The sequence below is a fragment of the Apus apus genome, chromosome 5 (genome assembly GCF_020740795.1).
Source record: "Apus apus isolate bApuApu2 chromosome 5, bApuApu2.pri.cur, whole genome shotgun sequence".
In the NCBI taxonomy this organism is placed as follows: domain Eukaryota; kingdom Metazoa; phylum Chordata; class Aves; order Apodiformes; family Apodidae; genus Apus; species Apus apus.
Window position 1 is genome coordinate 14,213,560 of NC_067286.1, and position 15,744 is coordinate 14,229,303.

At 36.7% G+C, this 15,744-nt stretch overlaps 1 protein-coding gene across 3 annotated transcripts in view; it reads right to left on the reverse strand.

The window, feature by feature from the left end:
* USH1C (USH1 protein network component harmonin) overlaps positions 1–15,744 on the reverse strand; it is a 49,506-nt gene that overhangs the window by 18,272 nt on the left and 15,490 nt on the right. The window contains exons 7-17 of one of the 3 annotated variants that reach the window (XM_051621623.1): positions 15,559–15,616; positions 14,712–14,815; positions 13,922–14,006; positions 13,448–13,507; positions 13,109–13,165; positions 10,930–11,072; positions 10,260–10,325; positions 6,732–6,850; positions 3,254–3,303; positions 569–721; positions 65–181 (exon numbers count right to left, since the gene is read on the reverse strand). In XM_051621623.1, coding sequence (XP_051477583.1) covers positions 65–181; positions 569–721; positions 3,254–3,303; positions 6,732–6,850; positions 10,260–10,325; positions 10,930–11,072; positions 13,109–13,165; positions 13,448–13,507; positions 13,922–14,006; positions 14,712–14,815; positions 15,559–15,616 — 1,012 coding nt within the window. Of the gene's footprint in view, positions 1–64; positions 182–568; positions 722–3,253; positions 3,304–4,035; positions 4,113–6,731; positions 6,851–10,259; positions 10,326–10,929; positions 11,073–13,108; positions 13,166–13,447; positions 13,508–13,921; positions 14,007–14,711; positions 14,816–15,558; positions 15,617–15,744 lie in introns of all 3 variants that reach the window. The other 2 variants (XM_051621622.1, XM_051621620.1) reach the window with 2 other exon arrangements.

Genomic DNA, 15,744 nt, shown 5'->3' on the forward strand with positions numbered 1-15,744 from the left:
TTTTGGGAGACAACTAGTGAGTTATTTAAAGATCATGCAATACATGGAAAAGTCAGGATTTTACCTCAGGAGATTCATTCTCCACAGAGGAAATCTGTTCTAACCGTGTCTGACAAAGTCTTTCCACCCAGTGCTGCACCTTTTCTGATTCTTCCAGGTCTTCTCGTTCTGTCTCGGATACCTTACCCATAACATTAGTGGATGAAAAAAGGTCACAGGTATAATTACAGTACAAATATGTTTCAGAAGTAGGAAATGACAACTAAATTAGTTTTTAAACTTATTATGCTTTTGAGAATGATTTCTGATTTTGCTGTCTTTCATTAAATTCACCACTACACAAGGACAACCTTTAACTGCAGAGGTATTCTCACTTGGGCAAAAACTGACTGTAGAAACAAGCACACTTGGGAACTGAGTTTTGCAGTGCAACAGCAATTTTTTTAAACTTCATTATCTTTGACATAATTAAACAAGTGTCCCTACTAAGATAATTCCACTAAACATTTCACTAAACAGCTCATTTTCTTTCAATAAAATTTGCACTTGATAGGAGAACACAACATACCTCTTGCACAAGACGATTTATTTTCAGTTGTTTTTCTTTCTCCAACATTCCTTCTTTCTCTTTGGCAAGTTTTTGCTCAAACTCCATTTCCTTTTTATTCTTCTTCTGTTCACACAGACTGTCACTCTTTGACTTCTTTCTCTCTTTCCCTTTCTGGGAAGTTTTGGTGGTTTTGTATTTTTTGTTTTGTTTTAGTTAAACAGATTTTTACATCAGCTAAAAACATTGTAAACTTCAAGTTCAGTACATGAGTGTCTGCCTTGAAAATTTAATTACAGCCTGTGAAAGTATGGGGATGGCCTTTTAAAAGAAAATCTGAAGTCCATTCCCCCAGCAATTTGCAGAAAATTATACTTCATTTGTAGGGCCTGTGCACATTGTCAAAAGATGGACAAGATCAGACAGTTCAACTTTTTTTGTTCCTCTGTAAAGTTATAATGTTAGGGCACACAGGCTGGCTATAAAACTTTGAATATTGAAATAGTTTTGTTTTGATTGTGATTTGCCATCTCTCTGTTCTCACATTTTTACATTAATAGAAGACTGCTTCAGGTGACAGATGCTCATGTATAGGTAACTGAATATTCTATACCTAAAGTATCTTCATGCGTATGTCCTAAAACCACCATTGCATGCCTTAATGCAACTGAAATAAGCAATTACAAAAGAAAGGCTTAGATCAGTGCAGAAACTGAATTGCTCCCAGGAAAAAACACTGCATCACAAAAATCAAATAGTTCCTACAAGCACTGGACAAAATCCATTTACTAGTAGAAAGTGAACTAATGCTGCACAAAGTGACTCTAAAATTGTACATGTAGAGTGCAACCAAAGGGGAAAACTACAGAGTCTTTTGGGAGCCTCTGTTCCTGTTGTCTTCAAAAGATACCCTGCTCCTTATTTCTACTTTAATGATGTCACATTCCTGCCAGTCTCTTCTGTTTGTACTGGTAGGGCCTATGCTCTCTTTTCATTCATCAAAAAGTGAAAAGGAGGAGTTCAGTTCTCCCTGTCACATAATTAATTGGAACTTTGTACTGCTGAGTTCAGTGGGATGTTGTCCATTCCTTCATGCTTAAGTGGTGGTGGTGTTGGAAAAAACATTAAAAAAAAATCAATAATCAGAGACAAATTTAAAAAAGGTTAAGTAAAAAAATATAGCTTTTCACACCCATGTTTTAACATAAACATAATTATGTCGGCATGTTTCATTCAAGGCTAATTAGTTTGTACCTGTAGAACAGTTGCTGATGCTATTTTTAACTCTAATAAATTATGAAAGAAATTCAGTATTGTCTATTAAATGTAACATCTGGCATGTCAACATGCTAGGGATGTACATTCAAAAAATTACTGATTTTAAAGGCACATTAACCAGTACAAAATGCCAGAGTGTTCCAGAATATGAACATATACCAGACAATCTTAGCTGTTTCCCTGCATTCAACTACAACAGGATGAATCACCCTTTCCACATCCATTTTCCCCATGGATTCACTTCACTTCCTATTCAAAACATTTTTAGTACAGAGTGAAATTTTGGTTTTCAAACAAAACAAAAAAGCAATTAGCAATTTGGAGTAGGATGTAAATTCAGTACTTCCAGATTTAAGCTTCTAGTCCACACTGTGTAATAGAGTTCAATAGGAATTGGTCTAAGGTCTTTGTTACTGTGTGAAAAGATATTTGGAGCCTCCCTAAACTATCTTTATCAGCAGCAATATAGAAGATCATGTATTTGTGTGAAGAGACCGAATTTTTCATAATATGTATTTATACTTGTCAGATAGAAATCTTAAGTGTACTCACTTTCACACAAGTTACAGATCCACCATGATTTACAGTCACTAGCAGTACAAAATGGTATTGGAGTGTACTATCATTTCCTATTCTCTCTCACAGAGAACAGGCATTTCCTATACACACAGAAGGTTAAAGCAATAGTCCTAAACAGTGTCACAAGTACTTAACCTGTCAGATACAATCCTGACCTCCTCAGAAAACTTGAGTTCTCAAGAGCTAGACATAGGAACTCCACTTGGCACTTCTACCCCAGTTAATTACCACCAGCCATCACAAAAAAACCCCAACACACCAAAACACACAAGCACAACTACAAACCCCTCTAATATGGGTAATGTACATAGAAAGAAGTAAAAAGAAAAAAGCAACAGCAGGAGAAAACTGTTACATGTAATTCCAATAATTTGAAATTGCAATCCTATAGCAGCAGCTCTGCAGACACAAAAGTGTTCTAGCAAGCTTAAAGTTTTTGCTCATTCTGCCTAAAAGCCTTTTGCCTTCAGCACTCCTCTTAGCAGGAGATTTGCAAAGGTATAACTGGGAACTGCATACTTGGTTCCCACTGATTTTTTTTGTCTTTGTACTTTCTTAATACACTATTCTGAAGGACTTCTGGAGAACACAGACATGCACTGCCCACCTATACTGAACACCTTCTGCAAGACATTGACATATAATTCCTGCTGCAGCTGGTAGGACTTGAGAAATCCAAAGTGGCAAACTCCTAGGCAGATGCATCCATGACACATCTCAATTGGTACACACTTTAAAAGAAGAAGCATTTTACTATCAAGAATTTATAGTAATAACAGAGAAAAGAAGAAAAAGAAGGCGTAACAATTGAAAAACACAGCAAACAAATTGATTTATCAAACTTTGTACCTTGCGGATTGTGGGAAATTTTCCTTCATATCGATAAAACCATCCAAAAGCTACAAAAAGTTAAAGGAAAAGTTGCTTTTTGAAGAAAAGTCAAGGACTGATTCAGATCAATCCATGCCAATACACGTAACTGATCTAAATTTATTTCATGGCGTAACATCAAAGGTTCAATATTACATGACAATGTCTTAGACAACTTCTTAGTCAATTGAGCTAGCACATTTAGTGACAAGTTACCCTTTTTTATTGATACACACATTGTGTTAAGCAAAGCAAATGCAACAAGTAATCATACAAAACCATACAATCACATGCATTGTTAAGATTCCTATGGTCACAGTCTACACCAGCTTTAATAAGCCTTCTTAAAACAAAACTGGTATTCAAACTTCTGGCAGAACACAGTAGCATTTGATGAGACAAGATATGCTCAGTTTCCCAGGATAAAATACTTGGAGCCAAGTACATAAACATTAAAAACCACACTGCTAAGTAAAACAAAAAAAAATTGTTACCATAATTTTATAAGAAACACTGGTAGCACACTCAGCTCTCAATATAATCCACCTTGTAGGATTGACAGACTGTGTATTTGTATCAAGGTATCTTTAGAAAGCAATGACAGCCAACAGTGTCATGATCTTTTATCAATTACCGAAGGACCACACATATGGCCCTAGCAAAACCTAATGATCAGTTCAGTGTCTAGACTGACTGTCAGGAGGCAGAGAAACACAGGAAGAAACAGAATCAGGATAGGAAGTTAAGACTGAACAGCAAACCTGTTTGTTCTGCTTCATGATCACTTCATCCATGTCATCTGTTTCAAGTTGGTCATGTGCAACTCCCTTTAAATCTACTAGAGAAACAAAGGAGGAAAGGAGTGAGGAGACAGAAATGACAGTCTAACTGGAGGTTTCCATGAAATGAAAAAGAGATCAGTAATGTGTGTCTAGATGTTTTCTTGAAATAAAAATAAATTAGCAACAGTTTTCAATATAAATGGAAAAAAAAACCACAAAACTGAGCTCCTGCTTAAATCAAATCTATTTCTAACTTCCTTCAACACTAAAGAGCAGCTAGGATCTGCATATGGCAAATCAGCCTGCTCTACTATGAAGGGAAGCCTGCAGAGGTAGGTGGCTTTTCCTCTAAGTAAACCATCAGTCGTTCTGGGATATCTGGCTTCTAAAATAAGTATCAGCATTCTTCTGTGTTGTCATCAGGGTAAATGCTATACAAGAAAGCTGTCCTGAAGAATCAGAAAACTAAATTAATAAAAGATATTGCAGAATAAACGTTTCCCCATCTCAGTTTCTCATTCATGAGAAGTTAATGACTTTCCCAAAGTGACACAAAAAATAATGTAATCAGTTTAGGAATCAATGCCAATCCCCCTTAAATTATGCAATACCTGCTCCACAAGCACTTCCCACTTTTTCCTTTGTCTAATAATATTCTAATACACTTTCCACATACTATCTTTAGCTCCCAACTTAGCTTCTTAACTGCAAGCTAAGGTCTGAGCATCTTGAATTCCTTTGGACAACTAAGTTAAACTTACACTTCAGGGCAATTCTTCATGGAAAAGTTGCAGGGTACAAACAGTACCTCCTCATTCTCTCAGCTAATTCTGAAGCAGACTGCCCAGCAAGATCAAATAAACTGTCAGACTGTGCAGACTATAGCCTGTTTGTGAAAGATTTGCTACTATGGATGAAAAGAAGAAAAAGGAAAACAAAAATAGGGGAGGAAAAAGACAGATTCAGTAAGGAAAATGACAGTAGGAGGAGAACATTAAAAAATAGAAAGGAAAATGTTTCAAAGTCTACAGATACTTCATATTTGAGAAAGCAGGATGGTCTATTTAAGATATTAACCGATCTGCTACTATACACAGCACCTCACAGACAGATGCCTGAATTTTGCAAGTTCTTAGAGACGTGCCTAGGTTTCTCATGATTAGGACACTAAGAATTGATTCATAAGTTCTGATTGCATTCTTTCAGTTAGCATATGCTTACATTATTTGCTAACCCAAGCTCTCAGCATATAAGATTATTTTTCTAAGGTTGTAAATATCACTATACCATCATCACTCATTTTCAAGATAGTTACCAAAAGAACATGAACTGAAGGAAGTGCTATGCACATAAAGGATGTGGTAAATATTTTAGCCTGAGAAAAAAAATAAATCAGATGCGAAAGCATGCTGTCAAGAAATAGATTTATCAAAAGATCTAAGAACAACACTTTATAAAAGTTGCAAATTTCTAAGATTACATTATTTTTCTCTTATTTTGTCTATGGTCTTACTGTTGTTTTGCAACAATGGCTTCTCTTGCATTTTTAAAATCACATCAAATATATTGTTTACTCAACTAAGTTGTTCACTCTTCCTCATGGAAGAGAAACAAGGGAGCTTCAAGACATCCCTACAGCCCCCCAAAACTGCCAAAGTAAGAGAGGACCAAGGTCCTGCTGAAGATATAGTGGAGAAGATCTTTAGATTTAGAAAATTAAACATTGAATTTCCTCCAAGCCTAAAGCAGAGACTTAATATCTATTTTCTCTAGCTAGAAGCAAGCAGACAAAAATACTCAAAATCCTAATCTCCACACTCATTTAGAGTAAGGGAGAAGAAAAAATGTAACAACAGGAATAGTACAAAGTGTATTAATTCACTCCAAATGAGACTGCAAATCTAGTGCTAGTTTTCTACCTTCAAACAGGTCCCAATATCTCTTCTTAAACATAAGAATTATGTTTAACTATTTGCTGACATAATTAATGCAGAAAACTTCAAATTAATTACAAATCAAAGAACAGAAACACTTGTTTCCTCTTCTTCATACCTTCATTTTCAAAAGTAACAAAACCCAATAACAAAATGCCCATAAAGCCTAAAATATTACTCATTACTATATACTACTATACTTCACAAAGATAAAAGCGGTCACGTGGATATAACTTAGCATTTCAAATCAGCTTACCTACATGGATATAAGAACAAACAAATACCATATAAAAATGCAGTACTGCTTCCATTTAGGCCTATAGTGGAAATCAGCACAACTCTACTGATGCAAGAATCGGTTGGAAAAGGTTGACTAGCTAAAACACTGAAGAGAAGCAACATGGATAGCAATGCATCAAAACCCCAGACTGGATAGATTAACACTTCAGGCAATTCCTTAGTGAACTGTCTTTTTTGTCTTTTTTTTTTTTTTTTCCCCTTTTTCCTTCTGCTCCCGATTGTTAAAACCATGACTGTTTGAGCAGATATAGATTTTGTGAGCTAAGCAACTGGTAAATAAGAGCTATTAAATTAATCTATTATAGGCTTCCAGTCTTCTGAAAACAACCAAGTGGTAGCTAGTTTAGCTTGGCCACAAACTGGTGGTATATTCCGTACAGCTCCGTGATGTGTCTGAAACAAACACCTTCCCTAGGAAGCAGGCTGAAATAAATTACTTACTTTTGTGTTTGGGGGCAGAGTGCACTTCTGCAGTCACAGTTTTTAGAGATTTGGGAGGTTCTTTAGGACCCCAGTCTTCTTCCCACTCCTTTTTAAATTTCTCTTCCTCTGCTGTTATCCTACAGGGAAAAAAATGAAGCTAGGAATTCTGAGCAGCAGCAGCAATGCAAATACATTACAATAGTTTAGTTTTCAGTACGTTTGTTATTTTCTATGTAATATAAAGCACAATAAATTGCCCCTTCCCCCAAACTAAATTCCTTTCATCAATTTGTCTTGTTTAATAATTTGTAAAAATATAATGTAATGGAGTAAAAAATTCTTATTTAATATTGAGACTTGTAAGGCTGGTTATATAAACATCTGCACAGATATTAAGCTCAGAGTGACATGCTGTAATAGTGACTGTCACCTTAACTAAAGCCAACGACCATCTCTCACCTACTAACTTTTCATTTTTTGAAGTGGGAAATACCTACTAGAAAAATAGTCAGTTTTTACTAAAATACTAATTGACAGAACATCTGCCACATGCATAAATCAGATGTTACAATGGTAAATTATAAATTCAAAGTGTGTCTTATTTCTATATCTTATCTCCATGTTGGTGGTTGCTTCCTAAACACATAGTACTAGACCACAGCAAAAAGTGACCCTTCTCACAAAGAACTAAATACTGATGAGACACAGAAGAGCTTATAAAACAAGAAAATTACCTAGAAGATACCTAGAAAATAACCATGATCAAAAAAAGGTAATTTTGAAGGAAAATTCGGCAAATCCCAAGTAGGTCACAAAAAAAATCCTATTTAACCTAACAGCTTGTAGCTTCATATATGGTGCCTTTAGGTGATCCAAGATCTATTCTTGGCTGTAGCCTGTCTTGAACTTGTAAACTGATATATGTTGCCACAATGTACCAGGTCTTGGATGTCTGTGATGCTACTTATACTTGGATTATCTTTCACCTCTCTATATTAGCTATGGCAAACTTTAAAAATATCCTCATGTGGTCACATGTGGATACACCAAGGTGGACAAGAGAGCCAATGACTTTCTACCTTGTATCAGGAATAGTGTGGCCAGCAGGACTATGGAAGGAATTGTCCCCCCTGTCTCCAGCACTGGTGAGGTTGCACCTTGAGTACTGGGTACAGTTTGGGGCCCCTCACTACAACAAAGACATCAAGGTAGACAAGCGTGCCCAAAGAAGGGCAATGAAGCTGGTGAAAGGTCTAAACTATAAGTCTTACAAGGAGCATATGAAGGAACTCGCCATGTTTAGTCTGCAGAAAAGTAGGCTTGGGGAAGACCTCTCCCTTTACAACTACCCAATATGAGGCTGTAGTGAGGTGCATGTTGATCTATTCTTGCAAATAACAAGCAATAGAACTAGAACAATCAGCCTCAAGTTGCATCAGGGAAGATTTAGATTGGATATTAGAAAAATTTCCTTCACCAAAAGGTTTACCAAACATTGGAGCAGGCTGCCCAGGGAAATGGTTGAGTCACCATCTCTGGAAGGTGTTTAAAAGATGAGTAAATGTGGCAACTAGGGACATGGTAATGGTGGACTTGGCAGTGCTAGGTTAAGGGTTGGACTTGATGATCTTAAAACCATTCTATGATAGAGTTATAGAATGGTTCGGGTTGGAGGGGGCCTTTAAAAACCATCTAGTCTAACCCCCCTGCAATGAGCAGGGACAGGACATCTTCAACTAGATGCTGCTGCTCAGAGCCCTATACAACCTGATGCTGAAATAGGAAACAGTCAATTGCAGGGAACATTGGACAGAACGTTTACATTTGTTACTATGTTACACTGTATTTGCAAAACAAATATGGGGGTACAATGCTAATACCTCTACCATTTAGGCACATTTTAAGTTTCTTCTAAAATGTACCTGGGATACTAATACAGGACCCAGTGACTAGGGCCACAAGATGATCAGAGGGCTGGAGCACCTCTCCTGTGAAGACAGGCTGAGAGAGCTGGGGCTGTTCAGCCTGGAGAAGAGAAGGCTCTGCGGAGACCCTATAGCTGCCTTCCAGTACCTGAAGAGGCTACAAGAAAGCTGAGGAGGAACTTTGTACAAGTATAGGTAGCAACAGGATGAGAGGGAACGGCTTTAAACTGGAAGAGGGGAGATTAAGGTTAGATACTAGAAAGAAATTCTTTAGTGCAAGGGTGGTGAGACACTGGCACAGGTTGCCCAAAGGAAGCTGTGGATGACCCTCCCTGGAAGTGTTCAAGGGCAGGCTGGATGGGGCTTTGAGCAACTTGATCTAGAAGGAGCTGTCCCTGTCCATGCAGGCAGGTTGGAACTAGATTATCTTTAAGGTCCCTTCCAACCCAAACCATTCGATGATTCTATGACTTTATACAAGAAATTGCTGCAGAAAGGATTTTTAAAATGGAGCAAAGGGTCATCTTCACAAACTATTAATACAGGAAAGCATTAGATTCTAGTGAAACTGCTTGTCTGCCAATGGTTATTGGCAGATGAATGCTTCGGGGTCAATCTTAGCTCTAAAAGGCTGCATAAAAATGGCTGCAAATTGTGCCATTTCACACTATCACAGAATTTCCCAGACTCATTTAGAAGTAAAACTATTTACTGTGATAACAAGGTGTTGTACTGGTTAAAGTTCCAAACATAAAACAATGCTTAAGTTACATTTCTAGTACTGTCCCTATTATGATACAATCTTTCAATGTTTCCCATTCCTAGAATTACAGATTTTTAAAACCAGAATAGACCTTTATAATAAAAAAATCAGATTTCCTGGATAAAATGGGTTATAGAACTTCCTGCTTTCAGTGCTGCAGTTTTAATTTCATTAATGGTCTCCTTAGAAAAGCAAAAGCCTACTTAAAATTTAGGACTAAAATTTCTATTCAAGATAATTAGTATTACATAGTCCTTATTTTAGTCTAAATCTACATAGCTTTTGTTTTCAAAAGTGCCTGATAGACTGAAAAGGGTATTAAATTCTACATTGTGTACACTCTGATAGATTGTGAACAAACTTCCTAGTTTGTGTTGGCTTTGTTGCTTTTTGTTAATGTAAGTGGGTATGTTGTAAAGCCCAGAGTATACCCATGTTTTCAAACTCTTTTGTCCTTTTATCTTTCCTGATCCCTTCCTTTGCAGTATTGATTTGGGTTTTTTTTTCTATTAGAATTAAATTTAGTGGTTCAGTGACAATAGAGCAAGCAAGTTCTGAGACACAGAACTTCTTTAATGTTTTCTATATATATTTAACATTTAAAAAATAAGCACCCAACCTCAATTTCACATTGAATTTTTTATCACTATAACCCTCATGTTTACCAGGTGCTGATTTTCAGATCAGTTACCTATTCTGTCACTGTAGTGTGCTTACTCATTAGCATCGGACCCTACATTAAGTTAAAGGGAAATATATACAACTTTTTGTTTGTACAAAAGAAGATACAGAAAGTTTTCAGCCAGATCTAAGGACTCTTTTTCAGGCAGCATATTGCCTATGTAGGTTTTTACTTACTGCTCTATTTCTCTGCGGTATCTTTCATCTTCCTCTGCAGTCTTCTGGGAAATCTCCAGTTTTCTTCTACAATAAGGGGAATTAGGACACAATGATAAAAATAATATTTTCTGAGTAAGAACTCGCACCAAGTATGTCAGTATATAGTTAGTAAAATTTATAGACAGGAAATACATATGCATTAGGGAGGAATGCTCCTTTTAAAAAGTAATCTTTAAGATACCAAGGGTTCAATATACTTTCATAAGAACCCTGACACTCATGACCATCTAGACAATAACAGCATATCATCTATTTAACTCTGTAAGTCACTGTATCTCCTTTTGAGACAGTTCCATAATGTATTAATGTAAAAGAATAAAATTTGTAACTGTCTTGCTAAAAATAAAGGATGAGGGAATGGCATCAGGAAAATAACTAGTATACCACTGAATCACAGGGGTATGACAGCCAAGGAACAAAGTGGCCTTTCTACTGCAGATGTGTTCGAAAGATACCAGCTCTGAAAGCCCAGAATATCCAGAGCACCAAAGGATAAGGATTTATGAATTGAGGCTCTGCAACAGCAAAATTAAGTTAATCTGAGAATCTTCTCACAGTTATTACTGTCTTCCATGCCCTTTCCAAACCCAAGCTAAATTTTTCAGACTGTCCTACACAGAATTCTTACAATCTCTCTTTCTCTTGCTGCTCTTTGATGATTTTGTTCGTCTCCAGCGCAAGTCGCTTCTGATGCATTAACTCCTGACGTTCTTGTTCACGGAGACGTGCTTCTCTCTGCCTTTCCTCTTCAGTCATGAACAGCTCCTTTCCCTGCAATCATACAGTCACCCAAATCAGTTGTGAAAGTATCTCATTAATGTAGTTCTTCTAGGAAATAATTCAAACCCAATTACATACTAGTACATCTGCCATTTCCTGACATGACTTTTTCTGAGGAATGTTTTCTGAAAGACTGAAAGATCTGACCACTTCATTCCAAAGAGCTACTCTCCACTTTTAGCATCAAAGTTATGATATGCTAAATATCTCAAAAGAGGCATGCAACTACTCAAGTCAGCAACAACAGTTTAGGGGTCATGCCAAAGACATGCTCAGTGTGCTGCCCAGAAAAAAACCCACATTGTACTTTCTTGAAATCTAGCTGAGCAGTGCCATGCTAAAGAACAGCACACTGACTGTCTGTGTGTAAGACGTGTGGGAGACAACTACACATTTACTGCATCTTAATGCTCTTGTGCCCAGCTGCTGTGTACCATCACTCAGGTAACATACATTGCCAACAGGTTATATAGCTGGTGCATTTTAGTTATTTTTGTTCCTGTTTCATTTGTTTTACAGTTAAGACACAAGCACTATTTTCTATTCAATAAAGATATCTCCAAAGTGCTATGTGAAACATTTTGATACAGTTTATCTAATTTTCATTGCTGAAATTAAAACCTCATGCTATTTTTCACATCAATTTTTCCACGTCTCTAAAGCTAAAAGTGGACAGCTTGAAGAAAAATGGGCAGTGAAGAATGTCTTTGCACCAGTCTTTGCCGACCAAAAAACAGAAATGGAGAAGCTGTTTCCTTCTGCAACCTCTTCTTCAGTACGAAGATTTGTATTGAAGAAAGGAAAAGACATGGAAGGTGAAGTAGGGTAGAGCAGAAGATTTCCATAGCAAAAATTCACCATTTTAAGAATGCCATCCCAGTGGTACATGCTGGAGTAGATGTCATCTTTTCTAACAGTTGGTAACATATCTAGGAGTTGAAACTAAGTCCTTATGATGTTAAGTACCTGGAGCTTAATCAACTAGTCTGAAGCATTTGGGAAGATTCTGATCAGACACAAGAGGTAAATTTTTCACCAGGAGGACAGTCAAACATTGGAATAGTCTCCCAAGGGAAGTGGTAGATTCCCCCACATTGACAGTTTTAAGTCTCAGCTTGATAGGGTGCTGAGCCAACCTAGAGAGGTTGGACCAGATGATCCCTGAGGTCCCTTCCAACCTGGCGTTCTATGATTCTATTTGCTTAAACAATGTCTGTGATGCCTTTGGGCAACTGCAACTTTTATTACTGTAAGAGTAGTTCAATTAAACCATTAATTCCTTAAGATAGCTACATGTATAAATAAGCCCTTAGGAAGTAGCGTAAAAGATTTAATAAATCTTGCTTTCCATATTTAATTCAGTTGTAACACAATTAGAAAATACCATCTTTGATTAGTCTATGTAACTTGAGTATCCTCTTGTATATAACTATTCATCTTACAATAAGAAGGATTAAAGCAGTAAAAACATTAAAACATTTATTGAAAGCCACACTGAAGTCAGCGGGAAGATTTAATTAATTTCAGCTGGGCCAGATGTGTAGTTCTGTTGTACTTAACAGTGAAAATGGAAAACTGAATAATTTTCAATGGGTTAATACACTAAAGAGATAAAACAGTTACACATGAAATTAATTTGGAATAAGATTAGCCCATCAGCTATTCATGAGGAAAAATGAATTTACTTCAATTCAATTAACCTTTCATGTTTCAGCAGAAACAGCTATCTATTAGAACAGAAACTCTCAAACATGAGAAACCATTATGACAAAGTTAATTTCCATTCCTTGTTGTGGGAATGGTTTTACATTGGTCCACGGTCATGAAACTTTTTTAATTTGAAAATACTGAGGATAGTTAGCAAAGAAATAACCAAAAGCTACTCAACACTGCCCTGGTTTGATAGAATTCAGTGACACAGACATTATAAAGAAACACAGCTTTACTACTTATCTATTTTTACCAGATATTTTGCCCCCATATTAATTCTCACAAATGTTCTACTTACTTATAAATGTTCTACTTACAGCGCCTGCTACCACAGAGATAGTCAAAGTACGACTACTTTTGAGCACTCTGACAGCCTGCAAAATAAAACAAAACAAAAATCAGTCTGAATTAAGTGATAAAAGGCCTGTATATATAACATAAAAGATACTGGTGTCAAGGACGGAATTTCCAGAAGACCTACCTGAACTAAACAAGACAGTAGGCATTTGCATCTTCAAATTCCCATATTCAATATACAACCTCTTTGGTTAAGTAGCCCAATATCAAAACATATTTTTTTGCAGCCAAGAAAATCAGACAGATTCTTACTAAGCTGACAACTATGTATTCAGGGAATTAGGAAACCTTGATCTTACCTCTTTATGATCCACATTAGAAAAGTCCACTCCATTTACCTCAACAATCTGATCACCAACCTAAAAGATTCAATCAAAATTTTAGCAGAGAAGCTATGTTAGTACATCTATCACATGAAAACAAAGAAAGATACAACCTTTAACAGTCTTGATAACCGTAGGTACTGGCAGAGTACAAGGGAACAGAGCAGAAACTCGCCAGACCTGCACATCCTCCCATATTAGCATTTCCTACTGCCACTGTTTTGAGACTCATTAAGCTCAATGGGCTGCTGGTCTGATCCCCATGTTCTTAAAATTTAGGAAAGTTGCTTCATTTGAAATGTAACCACAGAGTATTTCTTTCCCATGGAAAAATAACACACCCAACCATCTGTAAAGCCAGCCGAGGATTTTATGACACAGAATACCTGAAGTAGTAAATACCAAGCAGTATTTCCTGGTGGTACATACCTTGGGAAATGGCATACTTACCTCTAAGCCCACCTCTGCTGAAAGAGAACCCGGCTTAACATTGCTGATAAAAATGCCTGGTTTTTGCGTTGGACCACTGGAAATACTGGTGCAATATAAAACCCAAACATTTAAAGGATAATATTTATAGATAAATACCATGTAATACAGTAAGAAGTCTAAGTTGTTTTCTCCTATGAAAATATTTTGTGCAGTTCAATCTTGATAACTTCAAATATGTATTCCTAAATTTATAAGAAATCCTCCAATACCCATTCCATCCCAAAATCTTCATAACTAGCTGCAAGGACAGGAGTCTGAGAAGCATCTGTTCATATTTCTAAAAATCCTTCAAATCCAACATTACTTTTAAGGAACTGGATAAAGCTGTGTGTGATGGCTTATCAGCTCTAGAAAGGGTCACAGAGAGCAGTCTCACTTCAAGAAGTGAACCTGACACTGAACAGTGCTGAAACTTGCTACCTCACAGAGCAGCATTTAGAAGTATTTTTAAAAGGAAAGGCATTTCAAAGATTACATTCCATGACAACTTGTAGCATGTCACTTTCAGCCCGCTCTTATTTGTAAATTTACAAGATTTTTTTTTTGTTTTAAGTCAGAACTTGTAACTCAGGGATTTCTACTTTGTCCAATACTATACAATGTGCGCCACAGATATCTTGGTGTTCCACTTTGCCTTCCCAATCTAGTGTGGGTCTCCATTTATCTGATATCAATGAAGGATGGAAATAACTGCCTTGGATGTCTCACTTAACAAACCAGTGACATTAAATAAGAAACATGTACCCACCTGCATCCCATGCCTTTTGTACCAATCAAACTAATGAAGACTTTCTTCTCTTTATTGTCCCTCCCTCCAGAAGAAGCAAGACCAGCAACACTGCCCTTTCCTTCCTGTAGGGGAATTAAAGAATGCTGCAGATGTTACTCTGTGTTGAAGTCTTATCAAGACTTCTATAAAACTTCCTGAAGCCAGGACCAAACCCTGCCAACATCAAGATAAGATTCTTCCAAGGTGCTGCTGGAGATGAATGTGAAACACAGCCATTCTGGTGAAGCTACATGGCTGAAGTAAAAGACTGAACTTTTCTCTCTACTTAGAGAAGATTACTAAAATAGTCAAACTGTCTTCAGAAAAAGGTGAAGTAAAATTAGAGGAAAGTGATATGGCAAAATAATCATTCCGATGTTCCCAGACAAAAGAGTTAGAAAAATGCATGAGAGTGCTCACTGTTTAACTAAGTCCTTCTTCCTGAAAGCAAAAGAATGGTAATTGTAGTCTCTCTTTTCATTGCTGCAGCCCACAGAAGTCACTTGCATTCATACCTGTCATTCCTCCACTAACAGAGCTAAGATAGGCCAAATGATCCATTAAAGATTTATACAGTAGAACTATACCCTGATAAGCTAATTATCTCAAGACAAATAAAGTGCCAATTAACAAGGAAAAGATATTTCATTTGTATCCTGTCCTTTCCTTATCTAATAATTCCAGAATAATTTCATACCACAAAAGATGTTTCTTCCAGGACGCTTGTAACAAGAAATACATAGTTCTGTGATAAGGTCAGAGGAGAAAGTGTTTCAGAACCATTAGATTTCCCAAAAAATATCTTAATAAAATAGTGATCTCTTACCCCAGATTCTGACACAAACTGGTCCACATATTGCCATTTAAGGGGTTCATCTGCTGAACTGAAAGAAAAAACTAATTTAAAATAATGGGGACAAAATAAATGTGAATGTACTCAAGAACCTACTTTGAAATGTGGCCTCCTTTTTTGCATAAGACCATTTGGAAACCACTCACAACAACTGGTTTA